The sequence below is a fragment of the Sciurus vulgaris genome (genome assembly GCF_902686455.1).
Source record: "Sciurus vulgaris genome assembly, chromosome: 14".
Taxonomy (NCBI): Eukaryota; Metazoa; Chordata; class Mammalia; order Rodentia; family Sciuridae; genus Sciurus; species Sciurus vulgaris.
In genome coordinates, this window is record NC_136475.1 from 84,185,630 (window position 1) to 84,200,886 (window position 15,257).

The 15,257-nt window shown below is 46.9% G+C and overlaps 1 protein-coding gene across 2 annotated transcripts in view; it reads left to right on the forward strand.

Annotated features, from left to right (window-relative positions):
• The window catches only part of LOC306644224 (uncharacterized protein), a 165,391-nt gene that overhangs the window by 113,971 nt on the left and 36,163 nt on the right, over positions 1–15,257 (forward strand). Inside the window, exons 3-6 of one of the 2 annotated variants that reach the window (XM_079110946.1) lie at positions 9,063–9,124; positions 12,761–12,898; positions 13,638–13,836; positions 14,586–14,804. In XM_079110946.1, the coding sequence (XP_078967072.1) occupies positions 9,063–9,124; positions 12,761–12,781 (83 nt within the window). In that variant the 3' untranslated portion in view covers positions 12,782–12,898; positions 13,638–13,836; positions 14,586–14,804. The remainder of the gene's footprint in view (positions 1–9,062; positions 9,125–12,760; positions 12,899–13,637; positions 13,837–14,585; positions 14,805–15,257) is intronic. The other variant, XR_013759208.1, reaches the window with a different exon arrangement.

Here is a 15,257-nt window from a genome sequence, read left to right on the forward strand (position 1 = left end):
GAGACCCAGCTCTACGCTCTCAAAGCTGGGCCTGAGCTTTGGTATGGAGGCGGCTTTGCTAGTGGCAAGGGTCCTGGTCTTCCCTGAAGTGACTCCTGTTCCTGAAGATGGTCTCTGAGCCAAGACCTGGCCAACCTGAGTTATTTCTGGAAGCCAAAATGCCATTTTGATGTATAACTTTCCTGTATCCTCCTTATCCTTGCCAACACCCCGCCATAACCAAGCCATATGCTACCATACCAATTAATACACCCTGCCACCTGGTATCCATGTGCACGTGCACAGTGTACACACACACACACACACACACACACAAGGCAGTCTTCCCACGTGAGGTGGAGGTGTACCACACGCACCTCCACATGCCCTTCTTTTGTTCACACATGCCATAGCCCCTGCACCACGTCTGTGACATGCTCTCACCTACCCCTGGATTCCCCGTCTCACTCCCTGCACAGTGCACACACCACTCCCTAGGGACACCAGACAATGCCATACCATGGCCTCCAGCTTCTGACCAGAGGCCCACAGCCACCCCACTCCTGGCAACACTTGAGCAGCCTTCTGCCGGAGGCAGGGCCGCAGGGGCTGGCCCTGCCAGAATTGTTGGGAGGTTGATGATGTGTCTGAAAAGGGAAAAGGAAAAAAAACCCCAAAAACAAAAATAAAAAGCGGGGGGCTGGGGAGGGAGAGAGAGAGAGAAAGAGAGAGAGAGATGATTTGGAAAATATTTCCAGGATTCGAAAACAAATGTATGATATTTGATCTGCTCATGATCCATTTGCAGTGCTCGTGTTGCTAAATACTGCTTGATGGAGAAAACATTTGGCAAGAACTGCAAATTTTATTTAGAGGTTTTGGGGGAAAAAAAAACGACTCAATAAGAAGTGAGCTGGTGTGGCCAAGAGAGATAAAAGGGACTGTGCATGGAAGATTTTAGTGGAAATCAGAAACCAAGGCCCGAGCAGATCCCCACTTGGTGAGCACCCTTTCACTGACAGACAGGCCTCACCCACCTCCTTTCCTCAAGCTGGCTGGGCTCACCCCACACCGCCCTGAAGGTGGGTACCCTTCCTGCTGACGGCTCCAGTGCCAGGCAACCGTCCTCAGAAGCACTGTGGAGAGAGCCATAGGTATGGCAGGCCTCCTCTGTCCCTCCAAACACTGCTGGTTTGGTTTGGTGCCGGGATTGAATCCAGGACTTTGTACATACTAAGCACATGCTCTACCACTGAGCTCTATCCACTGAGCTCCATCCCCGTCCCTTAAGAGGGTTTTGAAGTTCAGCCCCCATCTACCTCCCAAGATGGCTTCCTTGACCTTTGTTTTTTCCTCATTGCAACTCCTCAGAGCTCTGTTAGCACCTACGACCGGGACCTCAGAGCTTCACTGCTCTCCCAGGAGTAATCCTTAAGCATCATTCTACACCTGGAAGGGCGCTAGGGATAGAGGAGAGAGGAGTAACCGAGACTGAGGTGCTCCTTGTTGCCGTGGGGGTCAGAGGTGTTAAACGATACCACATTACAGTTGTGAAATGCCACAGAGGAGAAGTGAAGGATGTGTGTGTCGTGTAGTCTGTGCAGGAACAATCATGGGAAAGGCAAATACTGCTCTTCTTCACTAACAAGAAAGGGAGCAGGAGAAGAGCTTGGATCTGCTTTGTGAAAAAGGACCCCCCACAGCCCCCCCAGTCATTGTGCATTTTCCAATTCACAGATATGGGCTCGCAGTAGAAGCTCACTTCTACCTCTGAGCTTTGGCAGCTTCTGGAGCAGAATGTGCAGGCCCAGGCCTTGCTAAGGGCAAGCCCAATTGTCAGTTGGTATTCACCAAACACTAGCCACTGGTGCTAGGATGCCAGGGGTTGTTTCCATGCTGCACCAACATGAAGCAAGGTAGCAGGACTTACTACACCTTCCAGATGCTGAAAGACCAGCTGCTCACTACTGAATCTGAACTGTGCCTTTTAGGTAATCAGACAGAGAGGTTCCAGGACCCTTTCTCTAAGGAAGCCCTTGGAGATGATATTTGCCTGGCTGAGAAGTGGTGAGGAGAGACCCCAGCCTGTACTATTTGAATGGTGGTCCTCCTTCCACTCCAAAAAGACCTGCATTGAGGAAGAGTGAGCTCACCATGATGCTAGATGTAGTCAGGAGGAAAGCAGGGTCACGGGGTCATGACCATGTCCTCTGTGATACATTTCATCCACTCTGATAATTGACTCTTACCACCCAACTTCTAGCTCCCATTGATTTTGGAGTGCGTGTGTAAATTGGGGTAAATGTTTGTTGAGCTTTAGAATCCTAGAATCATAGATTTTGGGGGTTGGAAGTATCCTCCTTGAGCATGAATCCCACACTTTTATTTTAGATAGATGGTAAATGGAAGACCAGAGGAGAGAAGGAACTTACTCAAGGTGGCACAATAAGCGATAGGTCCCAGGGCAGGGCCTCCTGGAACAGGGCTCCCTGATTTTGCCTAATTGCCCAAATCCATCCCAATCTGAAATGAGTCTCTGGCCACGGCTCCAACAGCATTCCGGAACCAAGTCATAAATCCCTGAGCCCTGCAGCCACTCCGCTCTGACATTTGTTGTGTTTTACTGCCAAATGCTGCTGCTCTAAGATGCCATCTCCGGAGGGAGAAATTCTTGAAAGAGACACCTCTTTCCCCCCTTCCCAAATTAGGAGTTAATTAGTGACAAAATGTGTATGGAGGGGGTACCCTAACCAGCCTTCCTCGGGGTTCCCAAAGTGGAAAAGCGTCTCTTTCTGAAGGCACCTAATTGTGCTGCATCTCTGTTTGGAGAAGGGAGTCTCTGCGTCTGGTCCAGGCACCCTCAGGGACGGATCTGTTAACTCGCTGTCACCTTCTTTGAGATACCATCATTTTGTAACTCTGAGCAATAAAATGCGTAATTGTGGGCCTTTTGAAGCAAGACCGTGCGCTCTGGCCAGTTTGTTTACCCTGGAAGGCCTCAAGTGAGGCCCGGTGGCTGGCCCCCTCACCGGGTCACGCGTCTCTCGAAGGACCTCTTGCAGCACCCTTTCTCATTTGGAACTTGTGGGCAACCCCCTGCCTCCTTCCCCACTTTGTTTTTGCTTTCAGAGTTCCACACTTCAGAAATAATTTTTCACCCCAGTGTCTAACTGCTGGGCCCGGGGCGGCTCTCCTGGGAGTCTGAGGAGGGCTGGTTCTGGCTGTTGGAACACGAACTTCCCAGAAAAGCTGTGGGGCCCCTAGTCCACCCTTGGTTCCTCCCCAGCTGTCCACCAGGCCAGCACCTCTGGCCTGGAGCTCTGTGTGTTGCTGGGGCTGTGGGGGTGGTGAGTCCAGGGGGGGTCATGCTGGGCTCAGGAACAGCATTCGTATTACTCAGAATTTAAATGAAGGTCTCAAAAGACAAAACTAATGAAGATTTACTAAAGCTGCCATTGTCTGATAATTCAATACCAGCTCATTATTAGAACCACATTTATTGAGGTTTAATCACTATGAAGCAGACCACTCTGGCATAGCTGTCAAACCGCACACAATGTGTTCTTAATAATTAATCAGTACGGTATCTTGTCGTTGTAACGTTGGTCCTGGCCTGGGTGTGTTTTTTAAAGAGACACTGTCAATGAGCTTTTGGAACTTGATCGTCTTTTGTTTTTCATGACTCTTCAGATCCTTCAAGCAAGGGGAAAGGGAAAAACAGATTTCTCCACAAATTCCACCCCTTCACCCTCGTGATGAGCGAGTATCGGAATGCGATTGAAGCCTTACTGATCCAGTGCTTAGCAGCTGACATTCTGTTTTTCAAAGGAAGGACAAAATCCAGTCTCCTGACACGTTTAGGGTTTGTTTTCCTTTCATAGAGTCCGAAGGCACCCTGGGGTGGTGGGTAGGCATGGGTGGAGGTTCTTCTGTCCTTGAGGCTGTGAACCTAGGATCTCACGTCCAGACACCCAGGCAAAGGTTTCTTGAGCAAGCTCCTCTCCACCCGCTGTAAAGGGTTGGCTCCCTAGAAAAAGCCATGGACTTTGAAGGGGCCTGTGGGGTGAAGCATGGATCTGGTCTGTTTTTGCCACTCAGGTTGGAGAAGGTCAAGGAAGAGCGGAGCCTCATCTCTCCTGGAACCCCGCCCTCACCCTGGCTACCTTACAGGGGGAGCGTGAGGGTCAGCTGAGACCATCTACAGGTGTCCCTTCCACTCTGTTGGTGCCTGGCCATAGCTGGGGGGCTCTTAGCATCTTTACCACTGACGTTGTCATGGGTTGACGCTGAGCGTACAGGTCCAGACTGAGTTGGCTTGAGTTGAAATCTTGGCTCCAATGCCAGCTGGCTATTTGCTCTTAGGGAAGCCATTTGTTCTTCATTAAGTCTTAGGTTCCCCACCTACAAGATGGGGACCATAATTATGTACCTACCTCGCCTGTGCTGTGGAAGGCTGATGAAGCGATTCATGCTCAGCCTGCTGCGGGGAGCCTGGGGCCCTAAAGAGGTGTTGGTGTATGTCAGTGTCTGTGGTTGAGCCCCTGTGGCCCTTTGTCCCTCCTTTCCTTTGGCTGTAGTGTTTGTTGGCAAGTATATCTGAGGTTCCAGTCCCCGAGTGACCTTGCCATGGTCAGGGCATCCCTGAGGGCAGCAGGATCCCTTGGGTTATGTCATCCCTGGCCCTTATCTGCTCTTAATTAAATAGTGGCTCTCATTTAGGGGTTATTTTGTCCCCTGGGTACATCTGGCAATGTATAGAGACATTTGGGGGTAAGCTTGTGGGTATCTAGAGGGTAGAGGCCATAGATGCTATTAAACAACCCATAATGCTCATGAGAGCTTCCAAGACAAAGGATGAACCAGCTGCAGAGGTGGGGCTACGGTTGGGAAGCTTTGTTCAAATGGGGTCAGACTCCTCCCTGCCAGGAGGCTCTGTGTGAAGGGGCTGGAACCCATACTGTGAGGGCCATGTTTTCAGGAGGGATCATGGAAGTAATTCGTAAGCAGAGACCCTGGTGCAGTAGGACAAGATGAAAAACTTTGTTTTGTGTCTGTTAATTTCATGGCTTTCTATTACCATCCAGGGATCTGTCAAACAATAAGGAGACTTTCTTCCACTCCTAGATGTACATTCTGTGTCAGGGGTAAGTTTCTGGCCAGATGTCAGGACCTCTCTATGCTTATCTTTTACAGTTTCCCTATGGGACCCCCCTTGGCAGTCAAAAACTGGCTCTTTGGCTCTTCATCATGCCCAAATCAGTTTTCTGGGATTCCTAAACTCTCTCACCGTCTCCATTGATTTTCATAGGTACCCAGACTCTTGGTCTGGGTTCTGACCTTGATATGGTGCGTGTCCATTGAGTGCACTCATGGAGAACACAATGTCTGATAACAGGCAGGGTTAACTATTCTTGGTACATCCTGTGGATGCAAATGAAAGCCATGTCACCTGTATCCAGGACTTTCTTTTCCTACTGTGTCCACTGTCTCCTGCTCCAACCAGGTTGACTGGGGAACTTATTATCTATGGTAGAGATTCCACCCAGGATAAAAGTTGAGGTCTAAAGGACAGACAACCCTGCTGCGTCAGAGAGAGATTTTCAGGTTGCTACATTAGACTCAAGGTCTAGTGCCTAGTCAGTTCCAGAGGGAAAATCCAAAGTGCATGTTCTGGGGCTCTGCTTGTATAAGGAGGCCATCCTGAAAGCAGAAAGGTCAGGATGGAGGGATGATGTGAGGTGGGCAAGCAGAGAAGCTTTGTCACATTCCTGAGGGGACTTTGTGGCCACAAACTTGGGTTATAACTCAATGAAAAGACTGCTTTCCCCCACCCATCCCTCTATGGCCTGGGTTTCGGTGAGAAAGGGACAGTTGTGTTCCCATCCTCAACCTAGTATGTGACCTTTTATTCCATGAGGCAACTGGCATCACCAAGTCTGCCCTATGTGACAGGCCCTTTAGGAACACATCCTTCTGCTCCTGTGATGCTCATGAGACCCATGCAAGGCAGGTGGTTAAGTGTTCCCTGCAGATAAGGAGAGAGGCTCAGAGAAGCTGAGCCAAGTCTTCATGGGTAGTGAGGAAGAGAGCTGAGACTCGAAACCAGGCAGGTCAATCACCTGCAGGAAGGCTGGAAGGAGTCAAGTTCCACCAACCCAGAGCAGCTCTAGCTGGGAGCCTTCTGTCCTGGGAAGTACATTTTGGAAGACTCCATTCAGACCCTATTTGACCTTGTGTCTTCCTGTAGGACGAGGAGCCTGCCATGTCATGGAATTGCCTCCACTCCACCTTTACACACTTTGGGTTCCTAAGATGCAAGGATTCCAAGTCCTAGTGCCCTGAACCTGTCTCCAGAGCTGGTGTTGGCCTCTCTTTGGCAGAGGCAGAACTGGCTGTTGTGGTGTATACGCTCACACCCTAGTGAGGGTTAGGGGTAGCTGTTGTGGGTGTACATGGAGTTTGAATGTGGGAAGGCTGAGGTGGGAAGGCTAGGGGTGGGTTTTCTGTCACTGGGGATTCTAGATGCTGATGGGGCTGGAATTCTATGTTGCACTGGTCATTCGGATGGTTGGGAGAGTTCACTTGGCAAGCTCGGAGGGACAGTCACTCAATGGACAGTTGACTTGATTCAGAACTTCTAATCGTGAACACTGTGGTTAGTGGGCTTCCTTTTGAATTCAGGTTTTGGGCCTTAAAAATTTCAGTGCTGGACTTGGCCCCTGCCCAGGCCTGGGGCTTCATGGTCCTTGAGCTGTTCGTGGTCCAAGCCTGCACCATCAGTGCCATGCCCACCCTCCCCGTCTTACCATCCTCACCTGTGCTGTCACCACAGCAGCCTCTGGCTACTCTTCCTGCCACCATCCACCTGCCTTAGAAGGGACATGTGCCACCCCCACTTTGCTTGTAGCTCTCAGGAGCTTTTCCAACTTGATGACGTGTGGAAAATGCTTCACGATGTTCCCATGAGAAATACTTTCACACGAAGCTTTCTCAAAGTTCCAAATCCCAAACCAGAGCCCCCAGGCAATCATTCCCTGCAACCCTGTCCTCTGAATTGACATGTGTGCTCCTAGAACACTGAGATTCTGGTCCTGGGAATGCCCTTGGGTGTCCCCTGGGACACTGCTGACAGTGGGACTCTACCTCCAGGTAGAGTGACTGATGACCTGGTTCAGCTGGGACTAAGTGAATTCCTGGGAGGCAGGATGTGCAGTATGCAAACCAGGTCAGTCTCAGGCAAGGCTGGGGACCTGTGCCTTTCCCGAAGTTCCCGTCCTCTAGGGAGCCAGGCTCATGCAGGCAACTTAACTGGAATTGGCTCTCTGCAGCCAGAAACTATCCAGCCTCCTAAAGATGGAATTCTGATTCCCACTTAGCCATGACTTTGGTGTGGTTACCCACCCAGCAAGCAGGGGCCCTGAGTCCTTTCACTCTCAGGCCCACTACCTTTTCAGTTTGCTCTTGCTTCTGTACCCTCCCTTCCCTGGACTCAGCCCACTTCCTCCTGTCTCCACTCTCTCCCCATAGACTTGCCTCTACCAAGAACCCCTCCTCTCCACTCACTTATCAAAACTCATTCAGGCGTGACCTCCTTTTAGAACATTTATGAATACCCCCCATCAATGATTCTTTTCCCCAGCTCTCGTTTCGTTGGGTACTAATTTAACCAGTATTGAAGCAGGAGCTCAGGACTGTGCTAGGTACACACTTCAGTTACCAAAGCTCTTTATATATGATATTGTGACTCTTTGATGGCCCACTTTTCCTGCTAGACCAGTGTCTTCTAACTTTTTTCTTTTTCTAAGAGCCATGGAGCCCTTGAGATCCTGGTGAAAGTGTCAGGACCTCCGCCTACAAAAATCACATGAATATACAATTCTGCATGTCCATGTAGGGAATTCAGAGATCCCAGGAGTCCCAGATTCAGGATATGAAATGCTGTCTCATACAGCGAGTTGTCAGAAATTCTGTCTGACTTATCATCATATCCCCAGTACCTAGAAAATCACTTTCCATTGAATAGAGGCTGGGAGTATGTGTGGAAGAAAGGAATGATTTCCCCCAGGTAGCTCTGCTGGGCCTGCAGGCTCCGAGGTCTGAGGACGCTAATGTGAGGGCATTAGAGGTGAAAATAGAAATGATGTTGAACGAAAGCTGGAAGGTATTAGAGAGCCTATAAATGACACCGAGGTGCAGCTGGAAGGGCATAGAGGGGCATGGTGAGTCCTGCCTGGTGCTGGCAGAGAGGTGAGCCACAGTGAGCAGCCTGGGCATTGTCTGTGAAACCTGAGTGTAGAAACAACTGGAGACGGGGATGCAGGCATGTTGCTGTTGTCAAAAGGATAGGAAAGCTTTGGGAACCTAACTAAAACCGTATGTAGCCACATATTGCTTGTCTCAGAAAAAAAGATCCTAATTAGGTCAATTCCATACTGTTCCAATGGTCCTGGATGCACAGTGAAGGAAAGCAGGCCTCACGGTGTATCCACAGTCCCTTCTCTGAGAAAGATGAAGAGAAGGGCGAGACCACCTTGGGAAAGACCCCACGTGCTAATATCGAGTAGCTTTGTCACAAGCACTGAGACCTGGGGAGCATGTTCAAGGCAGACTTATTGATTATAAGTCCTCGATTCCCCAGACCTTAACCCAGTGGTGAGTTCCCAGAGCCCGTATCAAGCAAGGGGGTGCCTTCCCTTCTCATGTGCTCTAAAATCCAAGGGCTATTTTCACTTGCTCCTGGGCTCCTTCCTTGGCTTGGATTCTAGCTCCTTACACACAACCCAGACTAGGGCTTTCAGCAGCAGGCGTCCTGGAAGCCTGGACCTAGGTAAGCAGTGGTATTCTGAAAGGCAACAATTATGTTCCCCCAAACACACAGAAGCATCAGAATTCACAGCATGTGCTTTACAAGGGCAATAAAGTTTTATATGCAGCTCAGTGAAATACTGAATACAGCCAATTATCCACCAAAATAAACTGATGGGAGAGAGAATGGCTATATTTGGCTCAGACTTAATTATTTTGCATTTGAACTTCTCAATTCCATGTAATAAAATTTCATTCTGCCCTTATTTCCTGGTTAGGTTACCTAATCTCGACTCTGGTAACTGAGCCCTGGAGTGGAGTAGACTGTCCAATGTCAGGGGTAAGAAAATGTGAAAGGTTTGACATCAATTACAACATTACACACAACATAAAATTTAACAGCTTGAATCAGGCTTTCATTGCTCTTTAAAGAGGCCGTATGGCTTTTCAAGATCTAAAAATTAATCAGTTTCTAAGAATCATACCTTTTGGAAGTCCTAGATCTGATTCTTTGTTGAGATGTAAGAAGACATCTCTGGTTTTTTAAATTTTTTTATTTTTTTGTCTCTATCTCTCTTTCATTTAAAAAAAATGCAATTTAACTGGTTTGTATTTTTCTAGGAAAGTGGTTTTCCTTTAATGAAGGGGTGAAGGATACAGACATCAAATTGTCTTCCTAAGGTGGTTAAATTCTGCGGAGAACAAAGTAAAAAAATGCAAAGATTTCAGGTAGCGCCATCCGTGAGGGCGCCCTAGGTAGCAGCCCGCGGCCTTGCTGGGGAAGGTTCTGGCAGCCCCTCCTTTGTGGCCTGGGTCAGAATCTGCATGGCAGCCTTCTCTCTGTCTTTCTTGGACACCTGATCGCCTCATAAAACACCACGTGTAATTGAGCAGTTTCAGCTCATAACTGGCGGACATGCAGCAAGAACAGGGGTAAATGACCTCGCTCCTTTAATAAGTTTGGTCTCCGCAGGTCAGCCCTGAGGTCAAAGACAGGGAGGCAGGGCAGACAGCAGCAGCTGTGGGTTCTGGCAGATCATGGGGGCTGAGCCGGGGAGGGTTTGTGGGCTGCTTTCTGCTTCTCTCAGTGGACAATGTACGGAGAGAGTGAGAAGAGATCAAATACGGGTGTCTGCTTCTCTTTGCGTTGGTATCCTTGCTCTGCCTCAGAGCACGGGCCCAGTGAGTGAATGAAGACATGAGCAACCGTGTTGATAGCGTGTCATCAGATCCTGTCCACACAGCACTGCCCTGGATCTCGTCATGAAAGGGCACAAATCAGAAAGCTTCCTTTATCACGGGTCAAATGCTGACTGCTCCTTGGGGAAAGGGGATGAGTGTCAGTGTGTGTTGGGGACTTGAGGGACTACAGCAGGATCTCCTTCAGAAGCCATCTGAATGGGCCTTATTCCTGGAACTTCCCTCCAAGCTCTGCCCACTTTAGAAGAAATAGGCATTTTATTTGTATAAATATCCTCTCCTGCCAGGTACCACACCCCCCCAACACCCCCAGGCCTCCTGCATGTCATTTTCTCTGTTGATCAGTGCTGCCCAAGGAATACCAGGCAATTGCTTTTTGCCCTAACATGCTCTGGGCCTTCAACAAGACAAGGAATGTTCTGGAAATCCCAGTCAGTACGTTGACTTTCCAAACACTGTGTTCTCTTAGGAAGAGCTGAGGATAAAAGCTGGTCAATATGATAATTGTCACATGTTGTCACTCAGAGCTGAACCCCTGGTAGAGTCAGGCCTTGCTTCCTTGAGGTTCAAAATCAGTAGCCTTCAATAAAGATCAGTGACGGGGTTTCTCCTTGTTTCCCCAAACTCAACTCTTATGAGAGAAAGGCAAACACAACAGCTTATACTAGTACCAGCGTAGTACTGGTGAACCTTCCGGCATACAGCTTGCAGGCAGCTTAAAGACAGGCCAGTCTTCTTTGTGTCTAGTCTTGTCTGTGGGACACTGAGGAAAATGAGTCCCTTATAGCTGACGAAGAGTGGGAACCCCAAAACAACACCAGGGCTAATCATTTTAGAAGAATGTGCAATGTGTCATGAAGGAGTGAAATAAGAAGAGTTTTAGTCTTAAAATCACAAGTAGCCAGAAGATGAGTTCAATTCCCAGCACAAGTGCACACACAAACACCCCCACCACGTGTACACATCTCAAATGTGCACACACTACAGTGAACTTTTAATAGACTATTTTTAGAGCAGTTTTAGGTTCACAGCAAAATTGAAAAGAAAGTATAAAAAGTTCCTCTGTGGGCCGGCACCCACACAGGGCCTTCCTCACCATCAGCTCTGGTTCCTCAGAGGTACATTCGCCACAGTTCATGAACCTACTTCCACACATCCTGATCACCCCAAGTCCACAGTTCACATTAGGGTTCACTCTCCATGTAAACTATTCCATAGGTTTTGCCCTGTATTCACCATTTGAGTTTGGTTTTTACTTAAGTTGTTTTTTATGAGAGGCAATTTTGTCAACATCACCCTCCTTAGTTAAAAAAAAAAAATGACAAAAATAAAGAAATTTTGCTGCTTTAGATATTTTACTAATCTAATGTGTGAATTTATTGATACGATATTCCTCTAGGAATGACAGCAGTGGCTTTCTGCTTTAGAAAACACCGAATCCACAGTAGGGAGAGTTGGAGGCAACAAAACTATTTTTATTGCTGCTCTTATCTCAAATCCCCTACACATTTTACGAGAAAGCTCATTAAACTTGTAGCTACTGCATTATCTCTTTCCTTGGACCATTTCTGAAACAACATTAGTTTTTCACAGTTCTTTGCATTTCAAAAGTTCTTTTTTTTTTTTTTTTAAAGGCTTAATCAATGCTTTAACATAAAAAGCAAGGACTAGGTTTCCCATCATAAAACGTTATGTTGTTTACACAAAAACGGCAGCTAACCTCATAAAAGGCTAGTGATTTCCCAGTGGTGTCCTGGAGGGCCACTTGGCTCGGTGGGCGCCACACTGATTCCCAGTGGAGGTAATACTGATTTCCTGTAGAAAACCTCTCAGCTGCGGCCGGCCGTTACTAATCAGACTTTTTAAGTGGGGCCACCACTCAGTCATCTCTCCATTCAAGGCCTGAGACAGACACCTCTGATCAACTAGGAAAACAATCTGAGGTGGAAGAATTCCCCGCAAATGGCAGTTCTTACAGGTTCCTCTTGTCCTCATCTCCACACTCCAGGGAGCAGAGGTTCCATATACTCTGCCTCTCTGGAAACCCTGCTAGATTCTTGGGGCCAGTTTGGGGGACAACTCTCATAGGTAGGAGAGATATGGGGTCTTCTGAGAAGAACAGGTCACTGGTATCACCTGTTCCTGGAAATCACATGTTCTTTCAAAACCTTCCATTAGGTGTCAGCGACTCTTAAAATATTCATAGTCAGAATTTTTAGCTTAACTTGCTAAAGTTGAACAGAGCGATCAAATCAAGAGCCTTCAATTTTTTTCAAAGCATTGACTGTTTTCTAAAGTCTGGTTTTCCTGGAGAAAGTCAAGATAATATTTTAAAAATCTTAAAGACTGAGTTATAGTGCCTTCCAGAAAGTGTTAAGCATAAAGTGAAGGAATACGAAGCCTAGATTCCCTGAGAAGTGTCCAAAATCTGATTGGGCACAGAGAACAGAAACACAGACATGAATAATGTAAAGCAGTGCTTGATAGAATGGCCAGTTAATAAAAGTTGATAGTAAATAAGTCTGTCTGAGGTGCCTTTCTGGGTGACCTGGGACTTGATGTTGACCTTGAAAAATAAGAAAGACTGGACTGGACAGAATAAGGGGAAAGACCTAGAAAGATCAGGCAGATCAAATAGTAGAGAAGTAGAGCTTAAATACAGAGCAATAAGCCAGGTCAAACTGGGGAGGACTTGAAAGGCAATCTAAGAGTTTTGGAGATATTTACTAAATTCTAGTCTCCTAATCTGTCTCTCTCTCTCTTTCACCTGTGCTAGGTGCTAAGCATTCCAGGATGAGAAGATATAAGTTCCATCTGTGCCATTGTGTTCTGAGCACCCACCTGTGCTCCTGGGACTTGATAAATACTTGATGGCGGGAGAGTGGAGGGCTATACATCTCCAAAGACTTCACAGGCCGGCGGGATTGACCCGTGTATCCAACTGTTTTACAAATGCAAATGTTATTAAAAACATTGCAAGAATAGAGTCACATGCAAAATCCAAAGACAAAGTGGTGAGCTGTTCTGGAACAGAGGAAAGAAAAGCTTGAGGGAGGAGGCAGTACCTTCCTAATCCATAGTATTATGGGGTGGAATGGGGAAATGGAGGGAGCATTAGAGGATGAAATTGGAGGCTGGGGATCATGAAGGTCTATGGGGTCTATGCTTTGACCTTACTGGAATCTTTGGGATCTTTGACTTATGCTGGAGGAAATCAGTGTATATTAGCAGTTCTCAGTTGTCTCAGCACAACACCTAGGTGCTAGGCCTCACCCAGAGCTTGTGCTTTGGAAGCCCTGGAGTGGAAACAGAATTTGCATTTTTACAAAGGGCTCAGGTGGTATTAATGCTGCTGGTCTGGGCCCACATTTTTGAGAGCCACTGGAGACAGGAGGCAGTGGTCCACCTGATGCTGGTCTGTGTAGAGAACTGCTGCTCAGGGGAGGTAAATTAGCTACCCGAGATCCCAGGGCCAAAACTGGACCCATACTTTTAGGCTGTTGTGCTTGATAGGGATAATCCTAGCCCAACAAATGTCTCTTTTATACAAAGCTCAGTCTTTATTAGAAAATGAAATTTGAACTTGCATAACCATGAGGCATGCATACAGGAAATAAGTTTTTAAATTTTAAAGGATTTTGACTGTCTTATAGGACAAGTTGGGATTCTTCTTTATGTGAAGTCCTCAGTCCTGGGTTCCTTGAACATGAACCGGACCCTGCTCTAATCAGGTTTTCACTTTACATGAAAGAGCTCCATGATTCTTCCGAAGCATAGAAAGACAATAGATTCTAACCAGATGACCTGCTACACTTTCAAATACTTCTGAGAAACTATTAGAATTTTGTGAAGGTGAGTCTGAAAGCTGAAGGGGATTAGACATTGGAGAAGTGGAGAGGTAATTCCCAAAATGGTGAAAAGAAAGATTTCATTATTTTGTTGCACACCTCCCCCACCCCAACTTGGTAAGAAAAAATTTGGTGGAATTAGTTATTTGGCAGTGCATGCTTGGGCTGGAAACTTTAATTTTCTTTGCCAAGCTTCCTAAAAATAGTCTTTCTTCGGGCAAGGACCATCTCAACATGAGCAATGCTCACTTGAAGCACGACATATTTCGTGAATGTAATTGCCTGTTGACCTGAGGATTTCAATTGCAATGAGACAGAGAATGTGGAATTATGCTTCTTGCAATGTTGGGAGCCCGTTCTTGTTTTGTGTGTGTAACAATACGTTCTTTCATGACATGACACCGTGGCATGGGTGGTGAAATATGATACCTGGCAAAAACACAATGGAATTATATAATACCAAAAAAGTCGATTGTTTTTCTCTTTGCTAATTAACTGCTCCAAGTAGGGAAGTACTGAGGATGAGTTCAGCTGGAGGCTTTTGTTCTCCAGGCAGTTTTCATGCCCTTTTAGGCACTGTCTGGACATATGTGGAAGAGTCTAGTGTCTATTGGAACAGGCCATAGCATTACCAGGCTATGCTTTGGTGGCGGCTCTTCTGACTCCATGGGATTTGCCTTTGCTGGGATCCTGTCCATCACTTGGGCTTGGGCTGATAAGCATGTCCACTCTCCTTTCCTTTCTCTTCTCCAGGGACCCTTTTTTGCACTGGAACAGAGTAGTGCTGGGAGAACACAGGACTCTTTAAAGAAAAGATTTTATGAAAAGACTTGACATGTGAATTGTTTTCATCAAATTTTCATCCTTGTGACCAAAACACCAAGAAAAATGTGGAGGAGGAAAAGTTTATTTTGGCTCACAATTTCAGAGGTTCAGTCCATGATGGGCTGACTCCGTAACTCTGGGCCCGAGGTGAGGCAGAACATCATGGTGAAAGGGCATGGTGGAGGAAAACCGCTCAGGACGTGGCAGCAAGAAATAAAGAGATCTCCACTCATCAGAGACAAAATATAAACCCCACAGGCAGGCCCCCAGTGACCTATGTTCTTCAGCACACCCTACCAGCCTACATTTACCACCTAGTTAATCCTAGTTAATCCACGGATTAGGTTAAGACTCTCATAATATAACCAATTTCCTTCTGAGTCTTTCTTGCATTATCTCACACATAAGCTTTTGGGGAACACCTTATTTCTAAACCATAACATGAATTTCGATATAAATTGGGATGCACAACAACCCAAAGCAGTAGTTGTCATTTTCTTATGGATAAGGAAACAAGTTCAGTTCATATGTAGGGAAAATCAGCTAGAAGGTAGTAGAGATGAGATTCAAATCCAGATCAATGTTTCTCCAAAGCTCAGT